At 54.2% G+C, this 15,789-nt stretch overlaps 1 protein-coding gene and 1 pseudogene across 2 annotated transcripts; one reads left to right on the top strand and one right to left on the bottom strand.

Annotated features, from left to right (window-relative positions):
* Window positions 1-804: 804 nt before the first annotated feature.
* Window positions 805-13,503, bottom strand: LRRC8E (leucine rich repeat containing 8 VRAC subunit E). 2 transcript variants are annotated; one of them, XM_010385048.1, is made up of 3 exons: window positions 13,414-13,503; window positions 6,956-7,098; window positions 805-3,745 (listed from the first exon to the last, which is right to left on the bottom strand). In XM_010385048.1, exons 2-3 carry the CDS (start codon window positions 7,091-7,093, stop codon window positions 1,493-1,495), a joined length of 2,391 nt encoding a protein of 796 aa, XP_010383350.1. In that variant the 5' UTR covers window positions 7,094-7,098; window positions 13,414-13,503; the 3' UTR covers window positions 805-1,492. The 2 variants fall into 2 exon arrangements, with proteins under 2 accessions (XP_010383350.1, XP_030790830.1); XM_030934970.1 differs by having other exon boundaries at window positions 6,956-7,094; window positions 13,414-13,482.
* Window positions 13,504-14,879: 1,376 nt separating this feature from the next.
* On the top strand, window positions 14,880-14,999 carry LOC115899362 (annotated as a pseudogene).
* Window positions 15,000-15,789: the final 790 nt, after the last annotated feature.

Genomic DNA, 15,789 nt, shown 5'->3' with positions numbered 1-15,789 from the left:
GCGCTGGGTTCACAAGCATGAGCCACTATGTCTGGCCCTAATAAACAGTTTTAGACAATGACAGGAGTGCACATAAAAGATCAAAACTAGAATTTGCATAATTAGTATTATTTATTAAGCACCCAAGGACCAATCAAGACCAAAGTCCCTGTCTGTCTTTGGAAAAATGTCACCTCTATAGCAGGTGTCCTAACCCTGGAGTCCGCCCACCTTAGGAAGTCCTTGATCTCGCTGGGGGAAATCTATCAGCTGCCTGAAGAGCTTTGTGTGTATTTGTACATTTTCCTGAGGAAGGAGGTGCCTGGCTTCATCAGTTTCTTAAAGGGTCTAGGACCTCAAAAGAAATCAGAATCTAGATATTTTGATACCCCTTTTTTTTTTTTTTGGCAGAGGTGGGGTCTCACTATGTTGCCCAGGCTGATCTCAAACTCCTGAGCTCAACCATCCTCCTGCCTCAGCCTCTCAAAGTTCTGGGATTACAGTCATGAGCCACAGAGCCCAGCCCTGATAGCTTTACATCAAAATTACTTTTTTTTTTTTGAGATGGAGTCTTGCTCTGTTGCCCAGGCTGGAGTGCAGTGGCGCGATCTCGGCTCACTGCAAGCTCCGCCTCCTGGGTTCACACCATTCTCCTGCCTCAGCCTCCCAAGTAGCTGGGACTACAGGCACCCGCCACCACGCCCGGCTAATGTTTTTTGTATTTTTAGTAGAGACCGTGTTCTGCAGGGTGGTCTCAATCTCCTGACCTCGTGATCCACCCGCCTCGGCCTCCAAACTGCTGGGATTACAGGCTTGAGCCACCACGCCCGGCCTACATCAGCATTTCCCAGCATGCCATGTCAGGACCACTTACTTGCACCAGAACTACCTGGGATACTTAGGAACAGACTCCTGGCCCCCAACCAAACCTTCTGAGTCAGTCTTTCAGGGGTGGGGACTGGGATATTTTGTTTTGCACCGACTCCCCAGGTGATTTTGCTGCCTAGCCAAATAAGAACCATTGTTTTGAGCTCACATATAACACGGCAAACAACTATGTCTGTGTCCTCTCCTTGGGAGAGAACCCCAGATGTAAGTTGTTTTGTCTGTTGCATGGGGAGGGGGAGTGTTGGAAATCCCACTGGGATGTGTCCTTTCCACCATATGTGGCACTAATTGAGCTGGAATATACAGGGAGAGGCAGCAGTTCTGGTCTAGGGATGGGAGCAAGGCCAACCAGGCTGCCAGAGACACAGGTGTGGTTTTGGAGAATCCCATGACTGAGTTAATCCCTCCATACCAGGTTCCACCCCAACTCCACAACATCCTGTCTCTCTCCCCAGACAAACCAGCCCCAGATCCTCCTGGGTCCCAGAAAGCTGACACAGCTGCCCCCGCCCCCCCACCCCCCGCTGGCCTGGACCCACTTGGCTTCCTGTCTTGGAAGACAATGGTTGAGATTCCAGGGCGGAAGCATTTTTAAGGCTCTACCTAAAACGGCCCCACCCCGGCTTCATTCCTCCTCCATCTTGTCCCGCACCTCTGCTGGCAGACCCTGGTAAAGGGTGTCTTCTACCAGGAGCCCCGCCTTCTTTAGCCCCCCACAGTTGCCAAGTTCTTCCGGCAGCGCCTCTAAGCGGTTTCCTTTGAGCTCCAGGCGGCTGAGGGCCCTGAGGGCACCCACGTGGGGCGAGAGCTGGCTCAGCTGGTTGTCACCCAGAAGCAACGTCCTAAGCTTGCGGCAGAAGAAGAGCTCGTCCGGCAGGGCCTCCAGGGCATTGTAGGAGAGGGCCAGGTGCTGTAGGTTCTGCAGGTGGCCCACCTCGGGTGGCAGGGAGTGTAGCCCGTTGTGGGACACATCCAGCAGACGGAGGCCCGAGCACAGGCCGAGCTGGGAGGGCAGGGTCTCCAGCTTGTTGTAGCTCAGGTAGAGCTGCTCCAGGCTCCTGAGCTTCCGCACGTGCTCGGGGACATAGGCGATCTGGTTGTGCCACAGCCTGAGCGTGACCAGCTTCCGGCAGTGCTGGAAGCTGAGGATTTCCTCGATAGAGCGCAAGTGGTTGTCCTTGAGGTCAAGTTCCTGCAGTGCGCCCAGGCTGAACACTGCGTGGGGGATGCGCTCCAGCCCACAGGCCACCAGCTCCAGCTCCCGCAATGCCGCCAGTTTCTTAAGGCTGTTCAGGGCAACCAGACGGGCCCCATCGTTGTGCAGGCTGAGCCTCTGCAGGTGGCCAGCGACGTCGGTCACACTGGCTGGCACCTTCCCGGCGTTGCTCCGGAGGGACAATACCTTGAGCTGCTTCAGCTCCCGGAGGCTCTCCAGGGTGGCCGCCCGAGCCAGCTCCTGGGGGAAAAGCCCCTCCAGGTGCAGCTCCTCCAAGCCCCGCAGCCCAAACACCCAAAGCGGCACCTCGCGGAGCTCCTCGCATTTGACGCGCATCACCTTCAGGTGGTCCCGCAGGAAGACCTGCAAGGAGAAGGGTAGCCTGGTGGGCGAGTGGAGCAAGCTGAGCTCCTGTAAGTGCACCAGCTGCGACAGCCCCGGGGGGAAGGTGATATCGCAGATGGCCTCCAGCCGGAGTGACTCCACCTCACTGAGCTCAAAGATGGTGTCGGGCAGTCCCGGAAGCATGCAGAGGGCCAGCTCCAGCCGGCCTGCGGCGTTGCGCTGCAGCTTCTGTCGAAGCTTCTCGGGCGTCCACTCGTGGTTGAGATTGAGCTGCTTTAGACGGCTTTCACTGACCTCGGACAGGAAGACGGCGAAGCGCTTGGAGTAGAGGGAGTCATACTGATCGATGAGGTGCAGCATGAAGGCGAAGTCGTTCTTGACATCAGGAATGTCCCCCATGCCAGTCTCCTCCCGCACGGAACGGAAGGAGTACTCCTTGAGGGGCCGGTGGAAGAGCCAGTAGAGTGTGTAGATGCAGGTGAGTCCGTAGATGCACACGAAGGAGATGTAACAGAAGGCCAGCTTGGAGAAGAGGTGGGCCTTGGTGTGGTTGCAGCAGAAGCTGGCGTAGCCTGTGACCTCTGACGTCTCCACCCTACAGGCCACCAGGAAACTGATCTTCTCCACATAGACCAGGTTGTAGACCAGGATGGCCAGGAACTTACACACTTTCAGCACCGTCTGTCGGATGTACATGGTGTACAGGATGTCACCCTCTTCCACGTGCACACGGAACTTCTTCACCTTCTCAAACAGGGCTTTGGCTTGCTCACCCTCCTTCTTGTCCAGCAGGGTGACAACTGGAGGCTCGGTCACCACCTTCTCCGGTTCTGCCAGCACTTTCTCCTTCTCACCCTCCCCTGCCTTCCCCGGCGTGGCCCCTGCCGTGGCCACTATGGTGGCCGAGGCCCGTCCGGCGGCTGCTGGGCCCTTCTGGTTCTCCCCGGAGACCTCGGACAGGGCCCTTGTGGTCCATGGAGAGTCGAAACACTTGCCCAGGATGGAGATGAAGTGTTCGATCTTGGAGCTGGTGCCAGGGAACTTGAACCAGAAACTGGTGCAGACCATGAAGATGAGTGTGTGAATGACCACGAGGTAGGGGAAGTATTTGGCATACCAGTGCAGGGCCGTCTCGTAGCACAGCTGATTAATGAAGCTGTATTGCTGCAGGTCCAAATTGTTCTTAAGGCCTTTAACCTCCTGCAGGGCCCCCATCTGCTCAGGGATCCTCCGAGGCAGCAATTGCTGGCAGGGGGCCTCTGATAAGTTCTCCTGGGGCTCATGATTGGGTAGACAGATGATCTTGTCCTGTGTCACCTGAGGAGCAAAAGAGACTGAGGGCTGTAATCCTAGCACTTTGGGAGGCTGAGGCGAGTGGATCACTCGAGGTCAGGAGTTCGAGACCAGCCTGGCCAACATGGTGAAACCCCGTTTCTACTAAAAATACAAAATTAGCCAGGCATGGTGGTAGGCACCTGTAATCCCAGCTACTCTGGAGGCTGAAGCAGGAGAAATCGCTTGAACCTGGAAGACGGAGGTTACAGTGAGCCGAGATCGCACCATTGTACTCCAGCCCGGACGACAGAGTAGGACTCCGTCTCAAAAATAAATAAATTAATTTTTTTTTAAAAAAAAGAGAGAAAATGAGGGAGATGGGGGAAAAACAGGCTGAAGGTGGGAGACCCCCGCATCCCCCATCTCTGACTGTTGCCAGCCAGCTGTGACTTTGGAAGAGTTTTGCTAAACCTCTAAGCACTGGTCTTTTTTTTTTTTCGAGACTGAGTGTCGCTCTGTCACCGAGGCTGTGTACAGTGGTGCAATCTTGGCTCATTGCAACCTCCCTTTCCCAGTTGAAGCAATTCTCCTGTCTCAGCCTCCTGAGTAGCTGGGGCTACAAGCACGCAGTACCACGCCCAGCTAATTTTTGTATTTTTAGTAGAGATGGGGTTTCACTATGTCGGCCAGGCTGGTCTCGAACTCTTGGCCTCAAGTGGTCCCCTGCCTCAGCCTCCCAAAGTGCTGGGATTACAGGCATGAGCCACCGCAACCGACAAAGCACTGGTCTTTGAGAAAAGGAACTGGGTTGAATCGTGTCCCCCCCAAAAGATGTTGAAGTCCCAGCTCTGAATCCTTATGAATGTGGTATTATTTGAGCTGCATCAGGCGGCTCCTGTTTGGTAATAGGGTCTTTGCAGAGGTAGTCAAGTTAAGACAAAGCCAGCAGGGTGGGCCCAGTATGACTGCGCCTTAGCGAAAGGGGAAACATAGACACAGAGACAGACACATAGAGAGAAGATGACGCGAGGAGACAGGGAGAGGCTGGGTGTGGTGGTTCAGGCTTGTAATCCCAGTGATTTGGGAGGCAGTGGGACGGGGGCCAAGTCGGGGTGGTAGAGAGGATTGCTTGAGGCCAGGAGTACAAGGTTACAGTGAGCTATGATTGCGCCACTGCACTCCAGCCTAGGTGACAGAGCTTGCTAAAAAAAAAAAAACTGTCTCGGCTGGGCGTGGTGGCTCATGCTTGTAATCCCAGCACTTTGGGAGACGGAGGCAGGCAGATCACAAGGTCAGGAGTTCAAGACCAGCCTGGCCAACATACTGAAATTGCATCTCTACTAAAAATACAAAAAAAAAAAAATTAGCCGAGCATGGTGGCACACGCCTGTAATCCCGGCTACTTGGGAGGCTAAGCCAGGAGAATCATTTGAACCCGGGAGGCAGAGGTTGCAGTGAGCCGAGATTGCACCACTGCACGCCAGCCTGGGCGACAGAGGGAGACTCCAGTCTAAAAAATAAATAAATAAATAAAAGTACTGGGAGAATGTCATCTACAAGCCAAGGAACCCTTGGAGCTACAATAATCTAGCAGGGAGGCTTGGAAGATTCTCCCTCACTGTCAACTGACGCCTTGATCTCAGACTTCTGGCCTCCAGAACCGGACCCGGAAGAGGAAACATTTCTGCTATTTAAGCCACTCAATCCCTGCTACTTTGTTACAGCAAAAGTAACAAACTCATATAGCAATTGCAGCCCTTTCCAGAGTCCAGAGAGAAAATTGAGCACTATGAAAATATGGGGCTGGGCATGATGGCTCACACCTATAATCCCAGCACTTTGGGAGGCCGAGGTGGGAGGATGGCTTGAGGCCAGGAGTTCAAGACCAGCCTGGGCAACATAGCAAGACCCCCGTGTCAACATGAAATTAAAAAATTAGCTGTGTGTGGTGGCGTGTGCCTGTAATCCCAGCTACTCTGGAGGCTGAGGCGGGAGAATTGCTCGAGCCCAGGAGTTCAAGGCTGCATTGAGCTGTGATCATGCCACTGCACTCCAGCCTGGATGACAGAATGAGACCCTCTTTATTTTAATTTTCAATTATTTTATTATTTTTTTTAAGATGGAGTCTCACTGTGTCACTCAGGCTGGAGTGCAGTGGTGTGATCTCGGCTCACTGCAACCTCCACCTCCCAGGTTCAAGCAATTTTCCTGCCTCAGCCTTCCGAGTAGCTGGGATTACAGGTGTCCACCACCATGCCCAGCTAATATTTATATCTTTAGTAAGGACAGGTTTTCACCGTGTTGGCCAGGCTGGTCTCGAACTTCTGGCCTTAAATGATACTCCCACCTTGCCCTCCCAAAATGCTGGGATTACTGGTGTGAGCCACCATGCCCGGCCCCTGTCTCTTTTTAGCCAAAAAAAAAAAAAAAAAAAGAAAGAAAAAGAAAAAGAAGGGTTGGGTGTGGTGCCTCATGCCTGTAATCCCAGCACTTTGGGAGGCCGAGGCGGGGAGATCATGAGGTCAGGAGTTCAAGACCAATCTGGCCAACATAGTGAAACCCCATCTCTACTAAAAATTAGCCGGGTGTGGTGGCATGTGTCTATAGTCTCACCTACTCAGGAGGCTGAGGCAGGAGAATTGCTTGAACCTGGGAGGCAGAGGTTGCAGTGAGCTGAGACCGTGCCATTGCACTCCAGCTTGGGCAACAGAGGGAGACTCCATCTCAAAAAAAAAAAAAAAAAAAAAAAAAAAAAAGCCTGGGCACAGTAGCTCACACCTGTAATCCCAACACTTTGGGAGGCCCAGGCAGGGAGATCACTTGAGGTCAGGAGTTTGAGACCAGCCTGGATAACATGGTGAAACCCCGTCTCTACTAAAACACTACAGAAATTAGCCAGGCATGGTGGCGGGCGGGCACCTGTAATCCCAGCTGCTCAGGAGGCTGAGGCAGGAGAACCGCTTGTACCCAGGTGGCAGAAGTTGCAAGGAGCTGAGATCACGCCACTGTACTCTAGCCTGGGTGACATAGCGAGACTCCATCTCAAAAAAAAAAAAGATATGGAATGGCATAGCAGTGTGGGACTCTGGTGCTCCTGGCTATGGAGGTAAGGAAGATAAGGGGTCTGGATGGGCCTTTGAGGGGCTCTGTCTTCAGTTTCCTCTCACTTTCTTGGGTGATGGGAAGGCTTCCTGACTTCCCCAGACACCTGCCCCACCCCTCTGGTCATGCCCCTTCACAGGAGCACCTCACCTGGAGGGTGCAGCCGAAGACCCCGATCATGAGCATGGCCACGGTGAGGTACTCGGCCAGCACGTCCCACCAGGGTTTGAGCACCTTCAATGCAGGCTGCTGTTCCGTGAACTGCTTGAACTCGGCCACAGGGATCATGCTGCCTGTGGGAGGGGACGAGACGGGGGGTGTAGAGAGAGACCCTCAGGATGGGAGGCTCTGCAGGGGGTACCCCGAGGAGCCACACACAGGCAGGCCCGTGCTCCTCATCTGCCCGTGACCCTCCCTGCTCAAACTTGTCCAGACATTCAAGGTGTGTACCCCCCACTTCCCTCTTAGCCTGGCCTCAGTCACCCTCCATGCAGACATTACCACCTGCTCAGAACCAAGCGGCCACCGTTCCCCTCTGGGCATCCCTGCACCTGATCTGACTTGTCTGACCTCAAAGAGCACAGTAGGGCTAGTCCACAGGGCCGCCGCCCTCCAGCCTCCTCACGTGGCTGCCTCACTGAAACCAGGTATTCCTCTCCCACCCCAACACCAAGGCCTGAAAACATCTGCCTCGATGCTCCCTGACCGCAGACACTCAGTGTCTGGGCCAGCCTCGGCTCTCACCCCCACCAGACCTGAAAGTGTCACAAGGCTCAGGACTTCCAGGGTGTGGGCCCCTCCACCCGCTCCAGGGGCACTCTGGGCACCACCTCCAACCTCCAACTGGAAAAGCCGGCTGGAGCCTGGCTCTGGTTACTAGGGCCCCAGGGGCAGGGAGTGGCCAAGCTGAAGGCTAGTCAGTCCTGGGGGTAGAGGTGACCACGACACTTGAGTTTCTAAAGGGGCTACAGCCCAGAATCACAGGCAGAAACCAGAGACCTGGCTCTGAGAGGGGGAAAGGGGGTGTCCGGATGTCCGAGGAGGAGGGAGGACTTGCAAATGGAAAGTTGTCAGATGACACCTACCACCAGGCCAGGGCTGTGCTGCCAGGTTCCTGGCCGGCCCACTCTGTCTGTTCCCAGGGTCTCCTTTTAGACCAAGGTATCATTATTGCAGATACAGACAGGCCAGCCACAAGTCACACTGGGGCGTGGGGCATGAGCTGATATGTCACTCTCCCAGGCAGGCACCCACTTCCCCAGAGGCTGAGGTGGAACAAGGAAGGTGGAGACCCTTAGACCAGCCCACTTCTGCCAACATCCAAATTCCCCCAGTCCTGGGAGCCTCCTGTCCTTGTCCAGATAGATAATCTGCAACTGGGGCTGGGCGCTGTGGCTCACGCCTGTAATCCCAGCACTATGGGAAGCTGAGGTGGGCAGATCGCTTGAGGTTAGGAGTTCGAGACCAGGGTGGCCAACACGGTGAAACCCCGGGTCTACTAAAAATACATAAAAAATTAACCGGGCATGGTGAAGCACACCTGTAATCCTAGCTACTCTGGAGGCTGAGGTGGGAGGGTCTTGATCTGGGGAGGCGGAGGTTGCAGTGAACCAAGATCGTGCCACTGCACTCCAGCCTGGGTGACAGAGTGAGACTCCATCTCAAAAAACAAAAAAACAAAGATAATCTGTAACTGGGCACAGGGGTTTGGCCAGGAAGGAGGGCATCTGCCCATGAGGGAGTTCTCTCTGGCTCCCCATCCATCTCCCCAGGAAGAATCTAGGGAAACCCTGGTCCCCTGACCCACAGCTCAGCCAATGGTTCTGACACGCCTGAGCCTCCCTTTTCAGTTTCTGTGTCCCCCCGATATTTTGGGGTGACTCGTGGGTAAAAACAAGGCAGACTGCAGGCTCCACACACCAAGCTAAAGGCCAGGCAGTCCCCAAAGACCACATCCTTTTACCCCCTCAGAGGCCCCCACTTCAGTCTGGGGAATCAGGCAGGCACGGGGGTGGGTACCGCCTGCCCACATGGGGACTCACCATGCAAGCGTAAAATGTCATGAGTCGGGCCAGGTGCAGTGGCTCACTTCTGTAATCCTAGCACTTTGGGAGGCCGAGGCAGGCGGATCACGAGGTCAGGAGTTCTAAACCAGCCTGGCCAGCACGGTGAAACCCCGTCTCTACTAAAAATACAAAAATTAGCCGGGCATGGTGGCATGAACCTGTAGTCCCAGCTAGGCAGGAGAATCCTTGAACCTGGGAGGCGGAGGTTGTGGTGAGCTGAGATCGTGCCACCACACTCTAGCATGGGAGATGGAGCGAGACTCCGTCTCAAAACAAAACAAAACAAAAAACAAAAAGTCATGGGTTCCCTGACTCAGGTGGTGACTCACCCAGACTCAAATACATGCAAGGGGGTGCCCAGAGCACAGGGTCCCAAACACCATCGCCCGGCTCTCATGCTCATTCATACTCCCTGCCCTAAGCACAAAGCCAAGTATAGTTTGGGAGGCTGAGGTGGGCGGATCACTTGAGGTTAGGAGTTCAAGACCAGCCTTGGCCAACATGGTGAAACCCCGTCTCTATTAAAAATACAAAAATTAGCTGGTCATGGTGGAGGGTGCCTGTAGTTCCAGTTACTCGGGAGGCTGAGGCACGAGAACCCCTTGAACCCGGGAGGCGGAGGTTGCAGTGAGCCGAGATTGCACCACTGCACTCCAGCCACAAATATCCCAGTCTGCCTGGGTCACCAGTATCTAGAAACATACCAGGACAGCTCAACTATCCCCAGGGGATGAATATGTACATTGCACCCACCAAAATGGACGCTTGGGGTCATTCTGGGTCATGCATATTTGTGCATGAGGGTATAAAGTCCAAATACACACACTGAGCTTCGGAGAGACCCAGCACCAGGGACCCTCACATCCTGTTTCAGTTCTGGCCATCCATTAAGTCCTCGAAGGATCCTGCAGGGACAGTACTCAGTTGCTTTACCTAAGAACGCTGACCCCAGGCTGGGCACGGTGGCTCACGCCTGTAATTCCAGCACTTTGGGAGGCTGAGGCAGGAGGATTGCTTGAGCCCAGGAGTTTAAGCCACCGGGGCAACATAGTGAGATCCCATTTCTACAAAAAAATCTAAAAATTTGCCAGGTGTGGTGGTGCATGCCTGTAGTCCCAGCTACTTGGAAGGCTGAGGTGGGAGAATTGCTTGAACCCAGGAGTTAGAGGCTACAGTGAGCCATGAACCAGCCTGGGCAAGACCCTATCTCAAAAACAGAAAACAAAACACTACTGACTCGGGCCGGGCATGGTGGCTCTCGCCTGTAATCCCAGCACTTTGGGAAGCCAAGGTAGGTGGATAATTTGATGTCAGAAGTTCGAGACCAGCCTGGCCAACATGGTGAAACCCTGTCTCTACTAAAAATACTTAAACAATTAGCCAGGCATGGTGGTGGATGCCTGTAATCCCAGATAGGTTACAGGTGAGAGGGTGAGGCAGGAGAATCGCTTAAACTCAGGAGACAGAAGCTGCAGTGAGCCAAGATGTTGCCACTGTACTCCATCCTGGGTGACAAATTGAGACTCCGTCTCAAAAAAACAAAACAAAACAAAACAAAAACTACTGACTCTGGGGACTGCAGAAGAAATCACACAAAATACACACAAACACGAGCCGGGACCAACTTCCTGTCCTTGCCACCCTGGTGTGAGTTCCACCAATAGCCATCCCAGGTGCACAATCACAGACAAGAAGGCAGAAACTCTCAGGGGACCGGGGGCAGCCACAGGGGCTATCATTATCTGTCTCCATGACTCAAACTTGATCCTCACAAACCTGCCATTAAATTTCCACAGACACAAGACAGGCCCCCACTTTGTCTGAGCAGGGGTGGTGGGAAGGGGTGGTGGGAACAGGGGCTCGAAGAATTGGGGCAGAGCCAGGGAAAACAACGATGGGACGTATATACACTCAGCTTCCTCCACCACACACTGAACGCCTCCTTTTCTCCCAACTCAGGCACTGTGGATGTCGGGGACTTTGCTTTCCAGACTCAGGGAAGAGAAATAACTTGCTCAAGCTTCTATAGTTCAAGTGGCATTCGAAGCCTGACCCATCCAGCCTCCAGGTTCTGCCTGTAGGATTGCAACCGCTCTGTTCCTTCTTGGGAGACAGCCTCTTAACTAAAATGCAGCATCTTGCTGGGCACGGTGGCTCATGCCTATAATCCCAATACTTTGGGAGGCCAAGGCGGGCAGATCATTTGAGGTCAGGAGTTAGAGACCAGGCTAGCCAGCATGGTAAAACCCCGTGTCTACTAAAAATAAAAAATTAGCCAGGCGCAGTAATGGGCGCCTATAATCCCAGCTAATGGGGAAGCTGAAGCAGGAGAATCTCTTTTTTTTTTTTTTTTTTTTTTTGAGATGGAGTCTCTCTCTGTTGCCCAGGCTGGAGTGCGGTGGCACGATCTCGGCTCACTGCAAGCTCCGCCTCCCCGGTTCACACCATTCTCCTGCCTCAGCCTCCAGAGTAGCTGGGACTACAGGTGCCCGCCACTTCGCCCGGCTAATTTTTTGTATTTTTAGTAGAGACGGGGTTTCACCGTATTAGCCAGAATGGTCTCGATCTCCTGACCTCGTGATCCACCCACCTTGGCCTCCCAAAGAGCTGGGATTACAGGCTTGAGCCACCGCGCCCGGCTGAAGCGGGAGAATCTCTTGAACCCAGGAGGTGGAAGTTGCAGTGAGCCGTGATTGCGCCACTGCACTCCAGCCTGGGCGACAGAGCAAGACTATCTCAAACATCAAACAACAACAGCAAAACAGTATCTTTGCCAAAAGCCCCTAAGAGCAGTGCTGCATTTGCGGCAGGCCAGGCTGGAAGGCCTTCCAGCCTAAGACCATGTGGCTCCCACCAGCCCTGGTTCCTTCCACCCATGCCTCACCCCTCCTCCCTCCCAGGTCCTCCTCAAGCCACTTGCCTCCAAAATATGTGCTGGCGAGTTCCTGCTGGGGGAAGGGTGGAACAGTGAGACCCTCCACACCCACAGCCCATGCTAAGAGGCAGGGAAGAAGGAAGAAACATCCAGCAGTTTTCAGCCCTAAGAAGGGTTTTGTAGAACACAAGGCCCAACATTTTTTTTAAGACTTTTTTTTTTTTAAGGTCCTGACGGACACAGTGGATCACACCTGTAATCCCAGCACTCTGAGAGGCTGAGGCGGGTAGATCACGAGGTCAAGAGATCAAGACCATCCCGGCCAACATGATGAAACCCCATCTCTAAAAATACAAAAATTAGCTGGGTGTGGTGCCACGTGCTTGTAGTCCCAGCTACTCAGGAGGCTGAGGCAGGAGAATCGTTTGAACCTTGGAGGCGGAGGTTGCCGTGAGCCAAGATCATGCCACTGCGCTCCAGCCTGGCGACAGAGCAAGACTCTATCTCAAAAAAAAAAAAGAGAGAGAGATGGTATTGTTCTGTCACCCAGGCTGGAGTTCAATGGCACGATCATAGCTCATTGCAGCCTCGAACTCCTGGGCTTAAGTGATCCTCCTGCCTCAGCCTACCCAGTAGCTGGGACTACAGGTGCGTGCTACCATGCCCAGCCAACTTTTCTATTTTTTGTAGAGATAGGGGTCTCGCTATGTTGCCCAAGCTGGTCTTGAACTCCTGAGTCCAAGCATCCTCCCACCTCAGCCTCCCAAAGTGCTGAGCCACTGTGCCTGGCCTCAACCTTTTTTTTTTTTTTTGAGATGGAGTCTCGCTCTGTCGCCCAGGCTGGAGTGCAGTGGCCGGATCTCAACTCACTGCAACCTCCACCTCTTGGGTCCGAGCAATACTAATGCCTCAGCCTCCCAAGTAGCTGGGACTACAGGTATGCGCCACCATGCCCAGCTCATTTTTGTATTTTTAGTAGAGATGGGGTTTCACCGTGTTAGCCAGGCTGGTCTTGAACACCTGACCTCAGGTGACCTGGCTGCCTTGGCCTCCCAACGTGCTGGGATTATAGACGTAAGCCACGGTGTCCGACGGAGCTTCAACCTTTTATACGAGGGAGAAACTGAGGGTCTAGGGTGGGGGAGGGTGGCATCTTTGTAGCCCATCCTGGGTCAGGCTCCAGGCCTGTGGATTCCCAGCGGGGTGGTTTTCCAAGCTGCCTCTGCTACTAACAGACTTGAAAATCTGGGACATCTATAAGTTCAAGAGCACCAGAGGTCAGGCTTGGTTGAACCCACCCCAAGGGGTAGGTTCTGGGGCTCTGAGGGTCTCCCCGGGATGAGTTGTCAGTGTCTTCCCAGATGCTAAGGGGAGGGAAAGTGGTTGAGATCTCCAAAGTCAAGTTTATCTTCAGCCTGTTTATCTTCACGCTGAGACTTGGCCGGGTCTGCCTGGCTCCCAGGACAGGCACCTCCTGGGCCAGGTTTCCCTTTGCCCTAGCCCGCACTGCCACCCCAACTCCTGGTGTGTTGGGACGGCCTGCCCTGGCCACGGGGCCAGCGCACCTGGAGCGACTCTTCCCCTGGAGTCCAGACCCGGGGACTCCCGGTCCGACCCCCACCCCACCACCTCGTGGGGTACCCAGAGGCAAAGAGCCACTTACTCACCGTTCCGGGAGGGACGCTGGGCCCAACTCCTGGGTCTCTGGGAGCCGAGCTGCCGCGACTCCCGCAGAGTTCCCGGGCGGGCCGCGAGGGTGAGTCAGGGCAGGCGGGGACAGGAGACCCGGAGCCGCCCCGCCCCGCCCCCGGACGACTCGGCCCCGCCTCGTCGCAGGCGCTCCCAGGTCGACCCTACTCCTGGCGCCGCGCGATTAGCGGGGTTGGAGGAAGAGAGTGGTCCTATGCTGCTTTGTACTGCTGGGCTCGGGGCTGGCGGGAGATGTAGGGGTCTTAGAATTTTGCAGCTTTGCAGTCTGGCTGGACCCTGGCAGCTGGGGAAACTGAGAGAGCTGGAGACCCGGAACTCCCAAAGGGCCACCCTTCTGGGAACCAGGTCTTACAGACCCTGTCGAGAAAATGTGGAGGCCGAAGCCGGGCACAGTGGCTCACACCTATAATCCCAGCACTTTGGGAGGCCGAGGCAGGTGGATCACGAGGTCAGGAGATCGAGACCATCCTGGCTAACATGGTGAAATCTCGTCTCTACTAAAAATACAAAAAATTAGCCGGGTGTGGTGGTGGGCGCCTGTAGTCGCTGCTACTGGGGAGGCTGAGGCAGGAGAATGGCGTGAACCCACGAGGCAGAGCTTGCAGTGAGTCGAGATCACACCACTGTACTCCAGCCTGGGCAACAGAGTGAGACTCCATCTCAAAAAAAAAAAAAGAAAAGAAAATGTGGAGGCTGGGCTCTGTGACTCACACCTGTAATCCCAACACTTTGGGAGGCTGAGGCAGGAGGATACCTTGGGCCCAGGAGTTTGAAACCAGCCTGAGTAATATAGTGGTACCACATCTCTACAAAAAGTTTTAAAACCTACAAAAACAAAATTTTAAAAATTAGCCAGGTGTGGTGAAGTGTGCCTGTAGTCCCAGCTACTCTGGAGGCTGAGGTGGGAGGATCACCTGAACCTGGGAAGTTGAGAGGCCACAGCGAGCTATGATCATGCCACTGCACTCCAGCCTGGGTCACCAAGCAGGACCCTGTCTCCAAAAAAAAAACCAAAAAAAAACAAAAAAGTGTGGAAGGGCTTCCTGTAACCCCCCAAGGCCCAGTCACCTGGCCTTAAAGCCCAGCCAAGGCACAGGTGACTGGAGTTTTCAGGTGCTGGGAGTGGAGTTGGGGGAGGAGAGGACAGGGGAGGGGAGGCTCTGGCCATGAGGCAGGAACTGGACTGAATCAACAGAAGTTGAGTAGAGTGGGGATGTCCACCTGTCTGTCCCTGCCCAACACTGTGGTCTGTCCTCTAGGTGGGAGGTGGGGGACAAGCTCCAAAGTCCTGTGGGGCCCAGCTTCTCTACCTCCCCACTCCCACCCTGGCCGCCCCACCTAGGGAGGTCTGAGCTGAGTTTTAGATGAGGAAACCTGTGGAATTGGACCTTGATCTGCTCTCAGTCTGAAAAACTTTGGCTATATCTATGGCCATACCACCCTGAAAGCACCCGATCCTCGTCTCATCTCGGAAGCTAAGCAGGGTCGGGCCTGGTTAGTACGTGGATGGGAGACCACCTAGGAATACTGGGTACTATAGGCTTGGGCTGGGCACGGTGGCTCATACCTGTAATCCCAGCACTTTGGGAGGCTGAGGGGGGTGGATCACCTGAGGTCAGGAGTTTGAGACCAGCCTGGCCGACATGGTGAAATCCCATCTCTACTAAAAATACAAAACTTATCTGGGTGTGGTGGCTCACGCCTGTAATCCCAGCTACTTGGGAGGCTGAGACAAGAGAATCACTTGAGCCTGGGAGGCGGAGGTTACAGTGAACTGAGATTGCACCACCGCACTCCAGCCTGACTCCATCTCAAAACAAAACAAAACAAAACAAAACCATCCATGGAAATGTTCCTACCTGTACTTAGGGTGGGAGAGGGAGGGTTCTCCCTGATAGGGTAAAAGAAGCCCTGACTTGGCCGGGCGCGGTGGCTCATGCTTGTAATCCCAGCACTTTGGGAGGCTGACTTGGGTGGATCACCCGAGGTCAGGAGTTCGAGACCAGCCTGGCCAACATGGTGAAACCCCATCTCTACTAAAAATACAAAACATTAGCTGGGTGTGGTGGTTTGAGCCTGTAATCCCAGCTACTTGGGAGCCTGAGGCAGGAGAATCGCTTGAACCTGGGAGGCGGAGGTTGCAGTGAGCTGAGATTGTACCACTGCACTCCAGCCTGGGGAACAAGAGCAAAACTCTGTCTCAAAAGAAAAAAAAAGGCCCTGACATTCACCAGGTCTGAGCCTGAGACCGGAAACCTCTAGGATTGGAAACTTGTAAGTCAGGGACCCTCTGGGCACCGCCACAGGGAGTCCAAAGACAAAACTTCCTTTTG

This window comes from Rhinopithecus roxellana, chromosome 8 (assembly GCF_007565055.1).
Source record: "Rhinopithecus roxellana isolate Shanxi Qingling chromosome 8, ASM756505v1, whole genome shotgun sequence".
Classification (NCBI taxonomy): domain Eukaryota; kingdom Metazoa; phylum Chordata; class Mammalia; order Primates; family Cercopithecidae; genus Rhinopithecus; species Rhinopithecus roxellana.
The sequence above is the reverse complement of the archived record's forward strand: the minus strand, read 5'-3'. Positions and strand labels throughout refer to the sequence as shown.